At 42.1% G+C, this 22,426-nt stretch overlaps 1 protein-coding gene across 1 annotated transcript in view; it reads right to left on the bottom strand.

Moving 5' to 3' along the window:
• The window catches only part of LOC118329576 (adhesion G protein-coupled receptor A3), a gene marked incomplete in the record, with an annotated part of 143,188 nt that overhangs the window by 44,468 nt on the left and 76,294 nt on the right, over positions 1-22,426 (bottom strand). The window contains 2 exon segments of the mRNA XM_035663798.1: positions 3,043-3,251; positions 3,775-3,985. Coding sequence (XP_035519691.1) covers positions 3,043-3,251; positions 3,775-3,985 — 420 coding nt within the window.

Here is a 22,426-nt window from a genome sequence, read left to right as displayed (position 1 = left end):
CCTATTCTACTGTAACTGTGATGCAGAGCCATCACTACAGGAGCCTCCTGTTTCCAGGAATCCACTTCACTTCATATATTCATTATATCTTGTACAGTGTATGGGAGCACACCTCTGAACAGCTCTTTTCTTATTGGACCGTGGCCTTAGTGCCTTTGTTGTGATTGGATACTTACAAAAGCCAGCCACCGACTCCTTGTGTCTAACGTTCCAAAGGTCTGCGTTGCAGCAATCAAATGCAACTCCTTCTATGTTATCACCTCCATGAATAAATAATACAATTAGTTACAAATGAAAAAAACTGACAGTACACATTGTGGTCCCAGAGGAGAGGTGTGAGTTTTGACGGGGGTTACAAGGGGGTGGCAGGTTTGAGGCATGTTGCTGCGATGAAGACAGATGATGAGGCTGCATTGCTGTAAACGAGTGAGTCAGCCCTCCCTTCAGACAGACACAGGCCTGCGGGGGGGGGGAGGAGGNNAGGGGGGGGGGGGGAAGGAGGAGGCGGGACAGAAGGAGAGAGACGGGGAAATGCATGGGAACTGTCCCCGGTGCTGAAATCTGGAACGGCTGCTTTCTAACAGCTTCAAGTTCAGCCCAGTGCAAAAGGGAAATAATCCAAAACAGAGGCATGCTGTCTGTCAACACCTGACCCACATGTGAGACGATCAGCAGCAGCAGTTTTAGTGTAACAGGTCAGTAACTGCCCTGCTTTCTAATGCAAGAACAACAACATAATGCATTTATCACACCTACCAGTGTTCAAAACCCACAGCGGGGGTAGAATAATGTATGCCTAAACAAAAGCTTTCCCACACAGATCCTGTCCCACGTAGGTTATTTGGCATTCTGATCACAAAGCCAGGGGACGGAGACTCTCTACCATGTATTTCTTTCTGAGCCAAGTCAGAAAGATTCTCATTAAAGTACTTTTTATATCCCAAACCTCGGTCCCCAGGGACAATTGTATTGGGTTGTCATGCTATTTGTAGACTAATCATCTACGCACACACACAAACACATACACACACACTCTAGGCCCATGAGAACTGCATGTGAAAGAGTCTGGATCAACAGGAATCGGTTATTGCATTGTACCTTTCAGGCATCGTCACCCTCCCCAACCCCCCACACCCCCATATTCTTTGAAATGATTTTGTTGCATTATTCATCCTTCAAAGCTGTCATGCTTTGTGGCTAACCCTCTGTCAGTTTGCTCAACATCACAGATGCACCATGAGATGGATCCTTACGCTGTATATTGCAGACAGCTGATCTGACGATGAATTCAGCTGTATCATTTAAAAGCAAGGAAGGCTATACAGCCACATTATTAGATACTGGTGTGACTGCTGAGATCAGGGTACAAAACATGCTTCAACCTCAGACAATCCACACAATTCTGTCACCTTATTGTCACAGCAGCCGAAATCTCTAACTTTGGTCAAATCCTTTGCAACTTGTTACCCTGATTTTCCTTCAGAACACCAAAGCAGGGGCTTGAATGTTACACGGTGCTTTCACTGAATGAGTTACAAATGAGAGCTTCACTGACACTGAGGCTCCTTGCTTGCAAATACTGTAAATTAAAAATGGTCAACTTGCAGCCAGGCAGTAATAGGCAATTCCTCTCAGTTTGACATGAAAAGATTATGCAACAGGTCTAGTACTTGCAGAAGCTATAGAGGCTATACGGCTCATTGTTGCGATATACAGTATTTGAGATGAGGCCAACAGGAGAATGATGTCACGAGTCCGTAAATAAGGGTCCTTTTCTCGGGCACTGCAGAGACCAGGCGGGTGTGGTGACTGCATTAGTAGACGCGCAATCCCCGGCGCAAACGCTCGCGTAAGACCATGATGTGGACATTCCTGTAACGGATTTCCAACATCGCTATGACTGCCTTCTACTTGTCGGACGTGTCTTGAAGTTCAAATCAATCTGATGCCGGAAAATTTGTCAAAATTGCCGACCTCGCTTTATCCCCGACAGCCACAAGGTGCCCATTGACGGTGCGCCTCCCCAAGCCCGTGTTTGATAGAGAAATACATGCACAATGACAATCTGACATCTGCTCTGCTTCTGACAGCAGCTTAGTATTCTCCACAGACACCCCACTCTCCCCCTCTGAGCACCCCATGCCGTTTTTCTATGCCGCTTTCCCTCCGTACCCCACTCTTTCTCATTCCTATGCGGCTTTTTTTCCCCGAGCCAGCTTATTTCCACACACGAACAACAACGGAATTGAACAGCGGCTTCATAAAATATGCAGGTAAAAAGGCAACTCGGAAAGCACCGACATCTCAAGCACAACACTTTTCATGCTCTACTGAGAACTGACCTCCCAGTCTAACGAATCCCACTCTTCGGTAAACATCCGGAGGATTTCTTTTCATCCAAAAAAGCGGACCAGGCGCAGCGGCTCTATGGAGCGACTGGGCGATGCGATGCCATTGCGCTTTTGGTATTATCCTCATGAAATCAATTTGAACAGGGGGACGTCGTCAGAAGAAGGCATCTCGGCGGCGTCGAGACCAACTTGAGCGATACAGATGAACGATGCTACGCTTTACAGTCCAACATTTTTGCTCGGCAATGGTTGCAACCAATTAGCACAGCACTTGCGCTCGGAGGCGAATAGCTCCTGACAAGGCGCTCCTTCTCTTGAGCATCGCTCCTATTTCGGCTGCTGTGCTGCTTTTTGGAAAAAGGTGGCAGACTATACAACACGCGCAACTTCTCATTTCCAGGATATAGGGGGGAATTTAGTGTAGCGCATATTCCAAAGCCAATAAATCCCCGTAGCGCATTTGACAAATCCTTCCCCTCTGCTGAAGAGCAACAATAAAGGAAGCTTTTAAAGGTCCCCGCATGAAGTGCTTCTTAAAACACGTGACTCCATCTATTCCATGGTGAAAAAAGATGCATTTGATCCCTAATAGGCCCTAAGCATGAGAAGACACATTGTGTGTGTGTGTGTGGGGGGGGGGCATGGTTGTGCTAAAATGAATGACACTGGTACCACACAGTAGACTACTCACCATTAGCACAGCAAAGTTATTATGATGGGTGCAATGAATAGTGGTCGTGTTGCCCCCGGAGCCTGTTATGTGGCAGCCCTCTGCCCTCCAGCCACCGTGTCCATCCAGCAGGTCAAAATCCCAATAGGCTGCGGTGGGGTCTACACCCAGTGCGAAGTGCCTGAGAGCGATAGTAACCGAGTGCACGGCGCTCCCGAGGCTGCACCCATCTGCAACAAAAGCAAAGACTTTCAATTAAGCAAACCAAGTGGAAAGTCTGTAAGTGCCACGGCGAAAGAAGCGTGGACATGTGCGCGCACATTCACACCACACAAACTCCTGCGTGCACCACACACACATTATGTAGACATTGCTCAAGTGTCACACTGTTACTGCAGTTGACAGACTGTTGTGTGAAGTGTTGCAGATAAACTTTAATGCCAAATAGAAACCTAAAGTAGACCCTTTTTTTTTTCCAGAAAGAGAACTGCAGCAGTGAAGTGCAGCGTGACGTTAACGTTCATGCAGTTTTACTTCATTCATTTGGGAGGAAATAAACAGCAACGGGGAGGCTAATTGACTTTTGGATTCATTTTGTGCACACTAGGCTGTGGAGCTTGTGTCAACATGTTGCGCAGAGCAAACTGATAGACTGTGTGTGTGTGTGTGTGTGTGTGTGTGTGTAAGCATGTAGTCCGATACAGTGCAGCGTTGACATCACAGGCATGGTGATAGAAATGGATTTCCTCTTACCTAATTTGGTGAAAGCAACTGGTGTTGAAACGCTCCTACGCTTCCCATCGTCTGCGAGATTTGACGAATTCCCCGTGCAAGGAAAGAGTTTCCCATTGCGAAACACAATAAACTGCAGCTTGCAAGTGGAGTTATCAACAGATTGCAACGCAGAGGAGGAGACAGGCGTACCAGCCAGAGGTAAATGGATTGAGGCGACTGCCACTGAGTTCTGCGGATGGAACAAAAAAAGAGAGGGAAATAAAAATTAAATAATGTCTCCGAGATGCGCAGGGGAAAAAAAAACTCCCATAGAAAAAGACTAAGAAATAGCTTTCCTCGCCAGGAGTGGAGGCGACCATAGACCACAAGTGACCAAGGGAATGAGAATCACGTTTGAAGCGCTCTAGTGCGCCTATTTGGTCAGGCTCCCTGCCGCAGAGGTGGAAATGGTTCTTACCAATTCAGCTTGAGGGCACATCAACACTGCAGCTTGATTTAAAGAGACAACCGGTCTGACTTTATCTTCTTTTCACCGACTATAAACACCGGAGAACCCCCGAAAAAACATCCCTGGCAACATTTGGGAAAAAACGGGTTTCTAGGAGAAAGGCATGGATAGGGTATGTCAGGGTGTAGGCACTCGCCATCTTTGAGCACAAGTGAATCCAAACTGATCTTGTAAACTTGTTTTTTATTGCTGTGACTCAAAGCAAAAAGCAAAAAGAAAAAAACTCCCCAGGGCAGCCACACTCAAAATCCCATAAGAGTTGCATCCAAGATCCACAGCCCCTTTGATCTGATATGACCTGTAGCTAATAATTTTGTATACTAAAGTAACATATTCAGCAGGAGTCTATGCCCTGCCCCAAGAACATCTGTGCTAAAATCAGGATCCAGGCTTTTCAAGCTGCATAACAGCTGCAGGAACTTTGCCACAGCTCAGGGTTTAGTGAATTGATGCCCCTGGTGGACAGAAATGTTGTTCAAAGGTGTGTGGAGACTGACTGCACTTAAGACAGGACAGGCAGCACTTAACCCTGCCAAAAGATCAAGTTTAATCATAAAAACAGCTTCCAAAGTGGCACTGTCAGCATAAAGGACGCACACACGTGGCCTCACACCCAACTCCTCCATCCAATCAGCTGATATGACTGCACAGCCTCTATATGTGCTCAATATTTAATACATACAAAAATAGACAGGGAACTACAGGGTACTAAATAAACACACGTTCAAAGGGAGAGAGTTCTACACACGATCACACAGAAAAGTGCTAATCTTCTGGTCAGTGACCGCTTTAAAGTGCACAAAACAACAATTAAACGATTAAACAAAAGCCGTTCTTTCGAATAAACACCAAAAACTGAGGTCATTAACACATTTCTGCAGCGTGAGCGTATTTCTAGGAAGAAAAACACTCAAAGTCCCCACCTATTTATCCAGTAAGAGAGTGACCCTAATGGAAAATGGTGCTAACGATGAGGTCGATGATGATGCGTGTTCATAACAAAGATAATGACTGTGTTACGCGGGCCCTCGCCTCTCTTTCCAAATGAAGGCTGTTTTGTTCAGCTTTCAATCACGTCACCCTCCAGTGTGAGAGGATCAGCACTTTGAGCCTAAAGGGGAGGCAAGCTTCCGGCCAAAGATGAATGTGGATGCCCGTAAAGTGCCCTTACAGTTAATGGGGAGCTGCTTAGTCAGACGTTCGGCCCAATCAATGACGAGGAGAAAGATGGCCAAATTTCTTAATCAAGTTAAACAAGAGCTCCTTTGTCCATTGTCATGTTTCCTATGCTGTACAGTGTGGTGTTTGTTTGATGTGTCCCTGGCAATGACAGGCTTTGTGGACCCCTCAGATACAACAGTCTGGGTTGTTTTGATCCTCCTGGGTCTTCTATTATCTCGGAAAAATAATTTGGTGACAAAGAGCAACGGCGTGCTTAAGTACAATCCCCCTACATTACTACCCATCGTGTGTGAGGAGCCAGTGGTGATGTTACAGCATTGGATTTGTTAGCTATTAGTTTCTGCATTGACTCACTCTTGAAGGCTATTGATTTTCATCCTGCAGCGTGTGTATGTGTGGGGAGAGGAAGAAAGACAGAGAATCCTTGTCTTGAAATTTATGTTGCATCATTTTCTCCAAACAGCTTAAGCTTGGCAGTCTGTTTCCAGGACATCATAGGATACAGACGTCAGGGATAGAGGCGGAGAGGATTTGAGCCTCTGTGACAATCGAGAGATGGGAGAGAGTTAAACGCAGGGCCAGCGCGCCATCTGCGGGGGCCCCTGCTCATACATCGAACACAGATGTCAGGTGACCTTCATCCCACCGAGGAGGAACGTTTTCGAGGCGTACAACTCACAAAAAGAAATCTTATCTCGTATACTTGTCTCCTCATCTCTTTTTACATCTTTTATCCTCTTTTATGTGGCGTATCAAAGGGATTTACAGCCCAGAGGGTGTGCTACAAGCCATGGCGTGCACAAGGTCCCGTTCTAAGCGACAATCTATGTTCCTCCTGAGCAACCTAAACAGCTACATTTCCTCAACCCCAACACCAACGGGGACCTCACACTTCAGAGTTGATTTAGCTGGTTGTACCTCAGCCGTCTGACCTTCCTCCAAGCCCCTCCCTCTCCAGCAGGGCAGCATGCTGTAGCCTTAGTAACCATAATCACACACTCCCCACCGTCTCTCGCTCTAGCCTCAGGATCATTCTCCTTTTTCCCTTTTTTCCCCCGCTTATTCCTTTCCTTGCAGAGGGCATCCAGGTGAATGTCAGCAGTCACCTCTTATTTTCAGGCTGTTCCCTCTCGTCCACCTCCCTCCCTCCGCCCGCCCTCCTCCACCTGCTCCTTGATGCACGGCCCTGCTCGGCAGAACCACAAAGCTGCAACAAACAGCCCGCGGGGCAAAACACAACAGTGGCGTTTGACCTGGGGCAGCCACCAAATCACAGCATAAACATCACGCTTAAACATAGCTCCGTGATTTCACAGAGGGATTACTGTCGAATGCGTTTAGGCAAAGAGGTGAAAATTAAGAGAGCCAGTAAGTGTTTTTTTTTTATTGTATAATCCATAATTAGAAAAAGCTACAGCTCTGTGCCTTTGTAGATATATCTGTGGGAGAGATACATTTATTTATTTGCGCAGGCGGCAACTTGAAAATTAACTATAAATAAAATGAATTTGGCTCAAAGGGCATCTCGCTGAGCTCGGCCCCAGCCGAGAAGAACTGCTGACGAGCACGATGGGAGATTTGCATAATTTTTGTGTAATCATTGGCAGTCCTGTCAGCGCAGACGTGGTCAAAGACACAGTGACCATGACAAATAGGTAGACATCAGGAAACTTCAGGAGGTCATTTCTAACCCATGATGTTTGAGATTCTGAAAATAAATCAAAGTTTGCTCACAAGCAACATTTTAGCAAGACCTTGGACACACGCCTCTGCTGGAGCTACTTTCGAGGTTTTGTTTTTTTCCCCACATTAAACAAAAGAAACATAATTCTCTAAAAGTGATTGCCATGGTTGCAGCTTAAAAAGCGTTTTCCTCTTGAGCATTATTATGTCGTAGTGTTGTTAGCATTACTTATCAAGAAAAATTAAACACAGCCCTACACGGTTGCCATGCCAACAAGAGTCTGTTTCCTCCAGACCAGTTGTGTTGGGGGGGGGGGGGGTGTTACCATTTGAGCAGATTTGAAGCAGGAAATCAGGCTCTTTGGAGAGGCAGAGCTGTGCTTCAGCTGTCAGCTACACTTTCCTCAGTCAGGTCTGACTCAAACTGTCACATCACAGGGTTGTGTCTTAACAAAAACATTCAAGAGGCTGCAACAGATGGACAACATTGTTTGATTAAAAAGGCCTTGTGGATTACAAATTAATGAATATATTGTGTGCGTAAAAGCATAACTAATATATTAGCTGCAGGGTGATTGATAATGAGCCAGAAGGAGCCAAGTGTTTGAGACGGAACAGATCTTAGAAAGGAAATTCACAGACGTTCAGCATTAATTCATGCAAATATATGAGTCTCTCCACAGAACATCAGTGGCCATTGTTGGCTTCCTCCATATCCAGAAATGTATTGTAAGAGTTTGTCTCATCAGGCTCCTGATGCCACGTCAGTGTAGCCTACAGTACATGCCCATTATTAGTGAAGGCGAAGATGACTGTGACTCAGTACAAAATGTCTCTTGAAAGCGCATATTTTCATGCAGCGCTGTAATGTTAAGAAAACCGTTTGGGCACACAAAGAAAAACATTCCTCTGAGTCATCTCCAATTATTCTTAAAGGGTAAATTCACCCAAATCACAAAATAATATATCCTAACTTGTCTCTGGTAGTATCAAGCCATGCAGATTTTCTGTTCAATGTGCAGTGATTTTAAGATATTCAGCTCTGAAACTAGTTCTTGGATAGGGCACAGTTTACTGTGAGGTCTGTGGATTTATCCACAGTGAAAGGGACACAGTTTATGGAAAGCATCCTTATAGCCAGATAAAATGTTGATATTGGACGATTCTGTAAAACCACAGATTATGTTAAATGACTCCATGTTTTTTACATCCATGTTTTAATGATATAAGATTTCTTGGGTTTTATTAATTTACTATAACGGGCACACTACTTCCTGCAGTGGCACTGCTTCCAACTTTTGTGTTGGATATAAATCGTGTGGTAAAGAATCATCCAGTATGGGTGTAAGACCGAGGGATAGTAGGCTGTGAAAAGACAAGTTGCGTCTGAGTTTGTCAAATGTACTTAATTTACATTGACCACCACCATATTATCTTAATTCAAAAGTTCTGAATTAATGTCCACATTACATTTTTTGGGATGGTTGATACCGGTTGAAAAATAACTAAACCTCGGAGCTTTGTGGCCCAGATTAAGAACAGGGACATAATCTTTCTTTACCAGAGCCAAAAAGAAGCTACATCCATTCAAAAGTGGTGAGGCTGCAAAAGTGACAAGCATGGATGAGATCAAAGAAGCTCCAGTGGTTGTTGTAAGACAAATCTGACAGAAATAACTCTTACATTTTCAATTGTTGCAACAAATGTTAACTTAATAATAATCTTAATTTATATTTGAAGCAAGAAGTTAATGGCAGTCCTAGGTTATATTTTGTAGCTCAGAGCTCTGATAGCACCATCGCAACACCAGACGGATATATCGAACCATATCGTGGTTTAATCACACTTCCCACAGTAACTGGCTTTAACCAGCTTCCATTTACTTTGTGACATAGAGTGATGGTGAGCTACGTACATTTTTGGAGTTACATCCAGGTAATAAATTCTATTTTGCCTTGTGCAAGCTACGTAAAGTTTTGAGGATTCTGTACTATATTAAACCACCTTAACTGCTCACTACCACAGCCTCTTTTAATTCATATCAGGCTACCACTGTATTGCGGTAGTGGTGGGTATTTCAAATGGGTATTTCTCAGAACATGGAGAGCACTCGGAGTAGGTGAGAGAACATATTTGTTTGAATGACTCAACCCTTTAATACAATGGAAATTTAAGTTCATTATTGATGTTTCAGTTAAATTCCAGTTTACCTGGCCTAAAAGCATTGTGACCAGTTTTAACTTTGGTAGCTTTGGCTTAGAAAATACAATACAAAACATGTGTTTTTCACTGTGTTGTAAGAAATCAATACTGAGAACATGACATTTGTGTCTCTATTCTCTCAGTGCTAATGAACAGACAGAGTAAAGGTTTAGATGCGTCATTAAGCAAACAAGATTCATATTCTTGTCCATTCGAAGTGAGGAAACGGCCCTCCAGCAAGCGCCTACAGAGAGAGCCAATGACAAACCCCAAGCCTTTTATCTATTCATGTATTCATTCACTCTCTAAACCATTCATTACCTGTTTATTCACCAACATTCTCACTCTGAATACTGCTGAACAAGCTATAATTGGCCTGTTTGTGAATAAGACTGAATTGGCATGACTGGAATCCCAAGAAAAATAATCAGCATCCAGTCCATAACAATATACCTTTTCACTGTCGGTCGAGTAAGTTCACCCACACACACACAAACAGTCGTGTGGTCCTTTTGGAGCCGATCCAGGCTGTGCTTTACTATCACCACATTTTCTCTCCCGTGCTCACGCTTCTCAGGTTTGATTCAGCTGCAGGGCAGGGAGACAGGATTAATGGGCAGTCATTTGGTGTAGCAATAACAGTTGGCTATCACACAAAGTGGGTGTGCTAGCACTGCCCGAGAGGTGAAACACAGTCATAACTTTGGATTAGGCCGCAGGGTCCTGTCCTCTCTATTTGGACTGCTAGATGGATAAACGTATGAGCTCCCCTTTATTTAGTACATCTAAGAGGTCTGTTTTTTCAATTACTTCCAGATCAGTCACTTGTTTTGGGTCAGTGGTCCAGTGGAAAAAAGGCCAAGACACTGACAGTCAAGGTCACTAATTCATCAATACATTTCTCACTTTTGTTTTACCTGTCGGATTGTGTTATCCAAGACACACTGCGTCTCAAATCAAAAACAAACTGTACTGCACTGATATTAAAATGTCCCAACTCGTCCGTCCCTTGTGTAGCTCTCAGAACCGTAGATTTAACAAAGAAAGCATTCCACTTGAACAATGTGATTAAAGTAGATCTCCATTTGAAGAGAGACAGGGTAGAAGAATTGCGGTCTCTTTGGGCCTTTTTCAGATTGGAATATGAGATTCGGCTCTGAGGTGAAATGAATGTGAACTTGTATGTGTGCTTCGCAGATTGAATCATTCAATTACTTTTCAGTCGCTATTTGATCTTCCGCGCGTGTGGTGTTTATGACAGTCTCTGTTTTGGCAAGCCAAGGCCAAGTATTGATCGCATAAACGTGTGCCATCAAGCAGATTGCAGGCTGAGGAAAAAGGTGAACTCGGCAAAATTAACTGGAATTAAATAATTAAGCTGCAGAGTGTAACCCTAACAGTTGACGTTCATGCTGTGATGAATCCAATTGCTGTAACACACACGCAGATGCACAGGAGATTTGAGATGTGTATCTTGTCTCCTTTCCATGATGTATAGTGTGTATTAGCTGGTAGTAATAACCATTGAGATACGTTGGCCCATAGTGCCTCCTCCAATTTATGATTCAGTGGCTAGAAGGTATAGCTAGTGCTGTCTAAGTGTCTCCATGGTAACCTGCTCATGAATCTGAGTGACTTAACAATTTCCCTCCACAGTGGCAGAGTTGGGGGCTAGCAGGCACTTTATGTGTTAAGTGCCTATGCACCAACATGGATAAACATGAATATGCATGAGTGTGGGGAGCTGGGGTTCATTCATCAGCAAAACCAGAGTACAACATGCTACAGCGGGATGGCTGGCTACAGACATGATTAACCACCCTCTCAACCTCCTCTTCAGCAGAGATCAAACTGTTAAGATTTCAAAGATTTAAAAAAAGCATAAGTAATTCAAATTTGATATGTAATTTAATTGACCCCCAGGAAAACATAAATATTACATTTTCTTGTGAGCATGATGATGCAAGTTATAGAGTGGTCTGACAGCTGCTCATTAGCGATAATATAATACAGACAGCAGCTCTGTAGAATTTCTCCTACATGGTGAGCTACCATCCCTCGCATTGCACCTACACACACCTGCTATTGTGTAAATGCATGGGACGCCAGAGGGGTCGAAGGGTTGCCGTTCTGCATAGCAAAGACAAATCATGCTGAGGAGAAAGAACAAAGCTTTGGAGATGAATCACCTCAACGCACACGCGTCTAAACAGCATAATGGGGCTTCTATGGTCCCATCACCATGGTAGATGATGCAACAAGCATGATGACTGTTTCCAACCCTGCAGCAGGGAAGCAGTGAAACAATCAAGATGCACGCAAACACACACACACAGACGTCCTGTCAGCCAGGACAAACACAACAACAAGATATTCATCATGCAGCTCTGTGTGTAAAGGCAAAGGCTGCACTGAGAACGTTGCATGGCAAATCATCATAAAAGCCTTCACACTATAAGGATTTTAAGAACAATCAGTGCTACATGGTTAAAAAAGATGTTAATTGTCGATTAAAGAGCCATTTTGTTAACCAACACAGCAATTTTAAATTGGAATATATGAAAATTCAAGAAGAGGAATTGCTTAGCTTAAAGATATTTAAGCTACCATTAGCATTGTCTAGAGATGTGATTGTCTTCAATGGCCCTTTCTCTCATTTTGCATTTAAACTCCTTGCCCCTGGGCATTGCCAGGGCAAATCTAGCGGATCTGGGAAGGAAATTAAAGCACAGAAAAAGGAGAGAAGGAGAGTGTTGTATATTTATGGCCTCCTTTTACCATATTAATCCCTTCCCACTAATCCTTCAGCTGCACCAAATAAAACTGTAATGGCTTTGGTGGTCATCTTTATCTCTTCAGGCTGATGATCACTGGCAAAAATGAAAAAGTTTATTATGCTCGTATATTGTTTGTCTTTGTGTGTCTGATATTTTTGGTTTGTGAAGGTGCATTTATGATACCTTGAGCTCAAAACATGTATGGTTGTATGTACATAAAAGACAGAAGAGTAACTGAAATATAGGGTTGCTCATGAAAAGTATTTGCTTCAAGCATCTAAAGGTTCAAAACAAGGTTGTATTGAGCAGTGTGTGACTGTGTGAATGTGATGCAAAGCAAGCCAAAAAAACAAGAAGAAGAGTGTTCACCAAAGCCACCCAGGACAAAGCTTCCGCCCACTGTGCTTAGTCATATAACATTGGCTTTATTAAAATTTTAGCTGTGTTTCTTCACACAATCATAGCTGGAAACATGTTATTTAAGTATCTATAGCTAAAATAATAGTTAGAAATGTTTCTTCACAGAGGATGGTAACTGTAGCCAGTTTGGGTTAGTGGATTCTAACCGCTACCCAGAGTTGTGACAAAAATAGTGATGGAAAATCCATAGAAATGTCAGCTTGATTTGTATCTGTTGCCCTCTGTGCCCTTTCACCTCTTCAAAGCTTCAAATATCCAGTGTTTAGTGTTTAATGGCAATGCAAGGACTGAGGAACTACATTTCAAGCAAGTTTCTGTGGACATTTAGATACTTGAACTAAAGGGCTCTGGGTCCATTCAGTTCCTATTAACCCATACCTGACTCAGGGTTGGGTGAATCCAAATTCTGTTAATTCTGACTGGGTGGTAAGGCCTTGTTTTGTTGTTGTGGATCTTAGTCGTTGATTGGTACTGCATCCTACCACAGTTGTGGACTTGAGTGTCTTGACTTGAAGACTTGCATCATGGATCTGTTGACTTGACAAATGACATTACTTGGAGTTAAGTGTTTTGACCTGGAATAAGTTCTCCCCAAGCCAAAAAAGTCTGTTGCGAATCAACTCTTCATTTTCTTGACAACAGATATACTTTGATTCAATCCAACAGCAGCCACTTTGAGCAAACAGTAAGAAAAAGAGGCATTTGGCTGTGCCGAACAGCAGAGAGACAAATAATGACTTGTTTAGGGCAAGGACTTGGTTTAAACTTGTTGGCCTTGACATGGACTTAAATTGTGACTTTTGGTCTGAACTTTACTTGGTTGGTTTCACAACACTTAAGAACTACTGGTAACTTACAAAACAATGACTTTATCCTACCTCTGCATTGTGCTGCCAGTGATGGTGGCCCCTCTCTACTTGGGTCTGTTTGGTTTGACCACATTTTGGATCAGATCCTCGGCTCTTGAACCGGATCTGACTGTCCTCAAGTCGTTTTTGGATTAGTTCTCTTTTTGTAAAAAAAAATATTTATGAACCTTTTTGGTAGTTATTCACTGAGTCAGAATTTCAGACTTTTGGATGTGTGACAAACTGCTAACATAAACAAGCTACATAATGAAAGCAGCAATAGCTCCATTTGTATCTACACAGGATGTGTTCAGACACAGTATAGTGTGTGGGTCACCCGTGTTTTGGCAGTATGCATGCATGAAATGAAAGAAAATAGATTTCAAGGTTGTGGCAATGTGCATATAACACAACCGTTACGTGGCCTGTGTGGACAGCTGTATTGATTAAAATAGTAGTCTATCTGCTCTGTCAGACGTGTGTGAGATGGATTACTGAAAAAACATGCCTGAAACACCTTTACCTGAACTGCTGATGTCCTCCACAAGACAAGAAAAGACAAGACAAGCTTTAAATCTTTCAGTCAACTTTAAAACAGTAGTAACGTTTTGGGAAATAATATAACAATTATATTTCTCACAAGTGATTCTTAAAAATGTGTTAATGTTAAGAAATCAACAATTCCTAATTTGTTCATCTACTCGTTTTTATGTAATACAGTCAATTTTTAAGGGGGGCAACAGCTCCTGTTTGGTATTCTTGCAGTGTTGGTCATGCTGAGGAATCCAAGACACTTCACCGCGAGCAAGGGTAGGATGGAGGATTTATTGAAGCGCTCTTGTGCCTCAAATGCACATCCCTTTAATCGATCTGTTGAAGCATTACCATAATCAGCTCACTCTGGCTGTTCAGCTTCCACCATCCTCCTCCATGTTTTGATCAATGAAGGTCCCATCCATAGTCAACCTAACCCCCCCTCTAGCTACAGTGGGACCAGAGCCAATTGACTCATATATGTAGTGAAAAGAGAAGAAGGAGGCTTGTATTTCTCAATGTGGACATTCCAATGAGAACTATCAGGCAGGCAATTTCTCCAGCACCATGATGGTGATGGCCATGATTGGAATTGCAATTCTCTTAATAAGATGAAAAAAAGATGATGATCTGAGCTTACTTTGAGCAAATGAAATCCCCTGGGATCTGCACTCGATTTGTCAGCCATTTAATCTGTTAAACAGAGGTAATAAACTGGTGTCAATCCACTGTCTGTTTAGCACAATCGCAGCAAAATGCTGCCCTGAGCCATGTGGTAATAGAGGTGGTCTGAACTAGCGATATGCTTGTGTGACTTAGAAGTATATTAAAATAGCAGGCCAAATTCCAATTGCACTGCGTAGGCAGTAGTCCTAAGGCTGAATATAAAAATACACTAGGAGACACATGCATACAGATTCACATACAAACATCTGTTTTCTTTAGCTGATTATTCCTTTTTTATGTATTGTTTTTTTTTTGGGGGGGGGGGGTTATGACGTTATTAGACAGTAAATGGGAAAAAAAGGGGAATGCAACAAAGGATGCCAACCAGATTCCAACAAGGGGTATTGCAGTTACACAGTCAGCATCTGAAACCCCGCCCCAATAACTGCTCATCCCTGATCAGAGAGACCGGGTGCTGAAATCTATCCCAGCAGACCTGGAGGTGCTTAGTCCCTGAGTCCACACAGACTGGTCACAGACACTCTTGTTTCAACGTGACAGCAGTGTTAGATTGGGGCAGAGTGGCAGTGAGCCGTCAGCTTCACACAAAACACATATATCGTCATTGTTGTTACTGCCAGCCCTAAAAGCAAGGTACAGTACTTTGTTTGTGGGATTTAAACATCACTTTCTATGGGTTATCATACTCTAATGATTGATGATCTCAGTTCACTGGAAAATCAACATGATCTGAGTTATAAATATATTATTTTTCACGTCATTTGAATGGGTCACATATGTGCTACATATAAGGAATACTTAGAGCCACAGTGTACATCGAGACGTAATGCAGCACCATTCGTCTGAAGCGTACCTAGCTCTTCCTCTGCATTTAGGGTTAGGGATAGGGTTAAATTTTGAATAACAGTTCCAGGGTTTTAAGTTGTCCTGCTACCTGGATGACTACACAGATATAATTACGTACTACAAGTAAGTATTAGATATGATAACAACACATACTGCAAAATGTTACAAAGTGTAGTTCACTGTTGAAAGTATTGCAATATTTAAATATTTGCAGTGTAACAACCTGGGTGTCAGTGGCAACATTCTGTATTAAGTTACTGTTAATGTAAACCGAACATTTCCCACTGCTGCAACTTCACATTAAAAGCATTTAACTTGCAAAACACAATTTAACCTTTATTATGAAATAGGCAGGAAATGCAATTTAATTTTCAGTGAGATTAGCCCAAACCGCTATCGTTCATCAAAAATGTGTCCACAAAACAAGACATCAGTCATTTGGAGCAGTGAAACAGTTTCAAATAGTGCAGGGAGTAATGGGACAAGAAGGAGCACTGTCTGCTTAACATACTCTAGGATCCATTCCATCATGAGTCTTTTGATTCATTTCTAGTCACTCTGACACATGCTCCTCTGTATTTGTCGCCAAAGCACATAAAAACGATTGCAACATTTTACTTGTCTTTGACCCAGGTCCAAGGTTAGTATTTATAATTAATGGCTGCACAGAATAATGTCAGTGTTAGATGTCAATTTATCAGGTTTTCACACAGTCACCCATACCACATTACTGAAATAAAGGAACAGATGATTTGGATGGAGCAGTGCTAACTCGAGCCAATCTACCCACAGCCCACGCTCATCCATCTATAGAGCCCCCACTTGGCCCAGATTAGCATCAGACAAGAGGGCACACTTTGAAGATTCTGTCTCAAAAAGTGATTAGCTGAGAGCCAGCCATGTAACCAACGGGGACTTATTAGCCATCCCACTTAGTGTACACAGTGACCACATAGAGACAGAGTCAGAGGGAGGGGGAGAAAGAGGAGTCATTCTTCAGAGATTTGTTTTCACCCTGATTAGGAAACAAGCAAAGTAATGGTGTTAACAACCCACTGACCTTTGTCTCATCACCCCCTTTAACATATGCTTCAGAATGCTACAATCGTCCTTGATTCAGGCTATAAAGCCTTGAAAAAGGTAGAACAGAGATTTGAAGCGATTGTTTTTGATTGATTTTTGTGGTTGTTCCAAGTTGGACCGTGCAATCGATGATTTACCTCTCCAGCTTAGCCGAGGAGCATATATATAAATATATATAGCTGGGGTGTTTTTACCATCCATTCTTTAAAAGCTCCTCACTTTAGCATGGCTAAAGTAAACTGACTGTATATAAACTGTCTGTATTCACACAGGTCACTAGTCAATTAATCACACATGAAAAACTGGTTCAATGTGAGAACTTGGCAGTTGATTTCCAGTTGTCAATAGTAATGCTCTAGATTACAGCCCACAAATTACAGTGTAATTATCCAGTACACTGTTTTATTCAATTATTCAGTTATCAATAAAATACTAAATGGGTACCTATACAAAGGCAAGCATGTCACTAAGTAAGTAAGAGGTTAAAAAACTGCTAAGAAGAACTCTTAAAATATGTATACATTGTATAAATTATTATGTAAAACTGTAATTATTATTATTTTTTAATTCTCACTAAAATGCCGATAAAATAGCGTGTTATAGAAGAACCAGTTATTGGACAACATACATGTGTACCTAGCAGTAGATACCCAGTAAGTAATTAAACTGTACCTCATATGTACAAAATAGTTGCAATGTAATTTGTGGACTGTAATCTTAAGTGTTATCTTGAAAACTCTTGTTTCTTGAAATTATTTTAAATGTATATATTTACATCTAATAAATATTTATTTAAATTTAAAAGGGAAATAGACATAAGATTAAAATATCCATCATCCTGAGAGAGCTCCTTGAACTCAACAACACTAACAGCTTAATAAACGGCACAATGTATGCATGGACATACTGCATGGCATAAGACATACTCCACCTTGACTCTCCTCTCCAGTGTCAGACCGGAGTGGGATTAAGCTGTGGTAATGGTCGAGGGAATGGGAATGTGTGTGTGGGGGCTGATTTATACCAACAAGCCCATTGCTGCTGTCCCCTCTGTCCTGAGAGAGACACTATCTAGCTGTTTGTCTGTGATCTTTTGACCCTCAGCTACCACTGCTGGTCATCTCCAGCTCCATCAGACTAAAGAGGCTGCCACGTACCACCCAACCCACAACCCCCGCGAGCGCCACTATGACACAGCAACTGAGCTACATGGATCTCCTGGGTGGGAGCTAATTGGTCACTTTACGGCACAGAGTCTGTCTCAGCCACTCTCTTCAGAGGAGGTTAGGGCTGTCATCAAGGCGTCATTACAGCAAGAGAATGGACAGAAGCAGCAGCGTAGGGGCGGATACAAAGATTTGCTCCTTGCTTCGACCTCAAATTCATTTAACAGTCAGTCTGGTGACTTAATGCTTTAAGAATTATCACTTCAGGTTTCTGTGTCCTCAGAGAGGTTATTTTTTGCAGACAAGACTAAGCAAAGTGGTTTTTGATGAGTTTGTGAACTGCTTTTCCAATAGTTTAGTTGCCAATCACTGAGATCTTTCCTTTAATTATCTGTTAATAAAATTTGAGTTTCAATAGGTGGAGCTCTTTTCCTGGTCTGTTCAGCCACGGTGGCTGGCACTGCTCATGCTAACTAAGCAGTTCTTCATCTGTTTCTTTAAGTTGCTGCTGGAAACAAAACATGCCTGTCAATATACTAGAGCTAAAACAAACAGTTGATTAATCAATTGACAGGAAATTAATCTGCAACCGTTTTCAAAATTGATTATTCTTATTGATTAGTCATCTTTTTAGTTAGATTTTAGTTTGATTTTTTTGAAGTTAAACTGCCAAACTTTGCTGGCTCACGCTTCTCAAATGTGAGGATTTGCTGCTATAGTAAACTGAATATCATAGGGGTTTGGACTATCGTTTGGACAAAACATGTGAAGACGGCTATTTTTGATTATTTTCTGATGTTTTACAGGTCAAATGAACCTGTATATAAATTTCCAAATTATTGATTGATTAATGACAAATGAGACATTGGGGGTTGAGTACAGCTAATTCAAGGTTTTTGTGGACTAGTTATTCATTCTAATTATACATAGTAGTTTAATGTTTATGTTTCCCTTGTTAAGTTTGTTGTCCTTTTTTTTGCTGTATGTATGCCTATGTGTATGTACATGGAGAGCAAAATTCTAGGTTTTTATGTTCTGTAGTTACATACAACTCTGTATTTGGGTTGAATAATGTAGGTGCACAACTAAAGGGAATCTTATACAACATGTAAATTTACAGTAGCTCTCAGCTGAGACAGGAGAGAAGATAATATCACCAAACACAATCAAATCAGATAAGAGAAAAGGAGCAGAATGTGCAGAGGCTGCACATACACACAAACGCCCAACCTATAGGAAGGCTGCAGGTGAGACAATGACAAACCATCTGAATGTGACCACGGTGGTGATTGTGACATGTCTCCCTCAAACAAGCTGCTTAAAGGTGAGCTGCAAACGTGCAGCCTCCAGGGAGATTTCTATGAGAATGGATGCTTGACAGCGGCGAGCACCAGCCAGACTTTAGTTCCACTCCAGGGATGGACCTGCCTTTCCATGTCAGTGTAAATGTAATTTTCACTCAGCTAAAGCACCTCAGGTACCTCCTTGCCTCAGATCCCGGATTAAGGCGTGAGAGTGAGAGTCAGACAGAGACAGACAGGAACACAGAGACGATGTGAGAAATTAAATCGGCGTGAGACAATCCGTGGATATACTTGCATGCATATGCGCAGGCACGCACTGTTGCATACTGTAGACTGCGGTGCTGTATCACCTGTAATTTGTATACTGCGTCCACACAATACATATACCACTGAGGGATCAAATGCAATTTCACACAGCCAGTATTTTGACCTTCCGATCTCAAAACTTGTTTAAGCAGCACACTATGAAGGTTAAAAGAAGACCTAATTCTGTCTGCTTGAGTTCCTGTATGTAACATTATGATGATTATAAATATTATGACAATGATTTATTTTTCAACACATAAGTCATTTGTATTGATTAACATACCCAATAATTGCTTTTTAATGGTTTCTCTTTCCAGAAATCGTACTGTATGAATGGAACAGATAGACTTTCATTCCCTACAGTCATTTTGAAGCAATAAGATTTTACTTTTTCAATAATGTATTTCGTACTGCTCTTTATATGTATTAACTGTACTCAGTCTGTCTACTGTACTTGCTGAGGGACTGTTGGACACAATTGCCTAATCATATTGTATGTACAGTTTTTGTTCATCTCAATGATACCATCAGATAAAATATAGGATACATAAAAGGAAATTACATTATTCTAAAAGACTCTTTAGAGAAAATAGCCTGGATAATATTGGGGGAGAAATTACAGACATACCACACTGTTTCCAGAAAAAAAGTTTTAAAATGAATATAAAATTAAATGACTTGTTGAGATTTTATTTTTTACTATGCTCCAAGGGAGCAATTGGTAGGAGGTGTCCCCACCTCCCCTCCTCAATGAGCAGCAGATATTTAAAGGCCTTTCCATTGACGCGGCAGTAATTGCAGCAGTTCCCTATCTCCACAGCAGAACAACATTCCACCTTATCTCCATGACCTTCCATAGACAGCTCTCAGTCCCCAGTCCCAGGGCAGGGGAGGGAGAGAGACAGAAAGAGAGAGGTGCACTGGATAGCACACAACTGACTGCTCCTGCGATCCTGAACACCATCGACCTTTGTTGGCTCCCCATGGAATCTCCAGCCTAGGTCTATATCTATAAGACTTAACCTAACACACTCTGCCATCCATCTCCTTCCTCAAGGCCACAATGTATCACATCTACCTTCTCATTTACAACTAGAGCTCCTTCCGAAGCTGCCAATCCAGGCCAAAGTACACTCCAGGGGCCGCAGGACCCAGATAAATGCCCCAAACTGTCCAGTGTGTAAACAGGTGGTGTCACTCAATGCTCCTGGGGGGGACAAGATTCTTGTCAGTGCATAACCACAGTAAGATATTTTATCCATACACTGTCTCTATGCTGTGGCCTGCTCACTAGCCAGACGCTCCTGAGCAAGCTCATACTGTTACCTGACAAGGGGATAAACCCTGTTTGTGATACTACTTATAGTCTACAACAACCATTCAATGTATTTACTTTCTGTGATTATCTCTGTATGGAAGTTTTCATTGTTAGTGGTGGAGTCCGCCATTCCCAAGCTAGATTGAAATAGTCTTTACACACAGCACAGGAAGCATTTATAGGAAACGATGAGTATAATCCTGTTTACTGTTCACTCTCCCTGCTGCAAGTTCACATTAAAAGTAGCAAAACATGCAGTGTCTGAAGAAATGCAATGTATTTGTCACCATGGTCAGAATATTATTACTAATTTTAGGGAGTAATAGAACAAGAAGGAACAACCCCAGTGAACTGCAAGATGAATTTTGATTTGATTCCTTTTTGATTGGATTTGAAAAATTGACTTTTGCCTCACAGAAAGGTCCTGGGTTTGATTCCCAGCTGGGGCAACTGGGAGTGGCTGCTGGGTGCTGTGCAGTGGCTGCCCACTGCTCCTAATGCTTAGGATGAGGTAAATGTCAAGAGCAAATTTCACTATTCTGAATGTGTATGTGACAATAAACCAGATTTGATTTGATGAAGAGAGCTTTTGTGTGGAAAACTACTCACGCAGTGCACAACATGAAGTTAAAACATGTTTGCAATGTCTTTCCCCTTCATTTAATCAATGTGATTTGGTTTAGTTGCAGTGTAAACAAATACACCAGTTGTTCCTCTGCTGTATTTCTGACAAAGGTGCTCAAAAATTAAATCTGAACTTTAAAGGCATGTTGGTTATTGTAGAGCTGCAGGTAGGTAATTTAACTTTACATTTACAAACAAACCAAATAGTTCTAGGAATCATGTCAGTTTTAGGATTATGGTTAAAAAATATTTTTACACATAAGATGTGGTACTTCCAAGATGCAAGCAAAACAAGCCTATACACCCTGACTGAGAGAATTTCACCCTGCCCTAAATTTGACCCAATTTGACCCCGTTTTGTGGGCTAATGCCTTAATTGACCCAAATACATGAGTAAAGCATCAGTGATACTACACCACCGCCTAGTGATGATAACCAAAGTAAGTACGGCACTTGCAGTGGGAGGAGAGCAGCCTTGAAAATCCCATTCAAATAAGTACTGAATAAGGAAATCTATGAGAAGGCCTGGACTGAATAAGAATGAGGGCATTAGGATAAATATAGAACAAAGATACTTTTCGGAGGACAGATTTTTCAAAGCAGGGTAAACTGAAAGTCTGCAAAGAGGACCAACAAAGAGAAAAAATAAAGTTCTTTTTGGTACTGAGGTTTGGCTTCACCTGTATGTAACCCAGTTCATTTGCAGAGCTTTGTCACAATTAGTACTACCCATCACGGTAAGGGCACACCTTCCACTGTGTGGTTTGCCTGGGTGTGTGTGTGTCTGTTATTATGTTAATTGTCTGTTTACTGCTGCAGTGTGACAACAGAATGTAGTGTTTTTCTCTGCTACATTATTCATGGGCTCGAGGAGAGGCTTGGCTCCATGTTTGGCACTGGTTTGTTTTGTTTAGCGTCCCCTGTTACACGGGCCCTATCCACCCCCACTTCTCACATTATAAATTCTTAATCGACGCCCGCACTCGCTCACAACCCGATTCTTGCTGGCTCTCCTCCTGCGCCGCAGGCGTGAAGAGCTGGAAACAAGTTCAGGTGGATCTCTTCTTTGTCCTCACGCTCTGTTTACAGGAACACACCACTCTGATTAATGGAGATAATCAGATAGCAGCTTTTAATGAATAAATTATGACTAGATCGGGAGGCACTGGATTTTCCCCCTGG

The sequence above is a fragment of the Morone saxatilis genome, unplaced genomic scaffold, assembly GCF_004916995.1.
Source record: "Morone saxatilis isolate NCDOM2014 unplaced genomic scaffold, NCSU_SB_2.0 Contig19, whole genome shotgun sequence".
NCBI lineage: Eukaryota > Metazoa > Chordata > Actinopteri > Moronidae > Morone > Morone saxatilis.
This window is presented reverse-complemented; position numbering and strand designations above follow the sequence as displayed.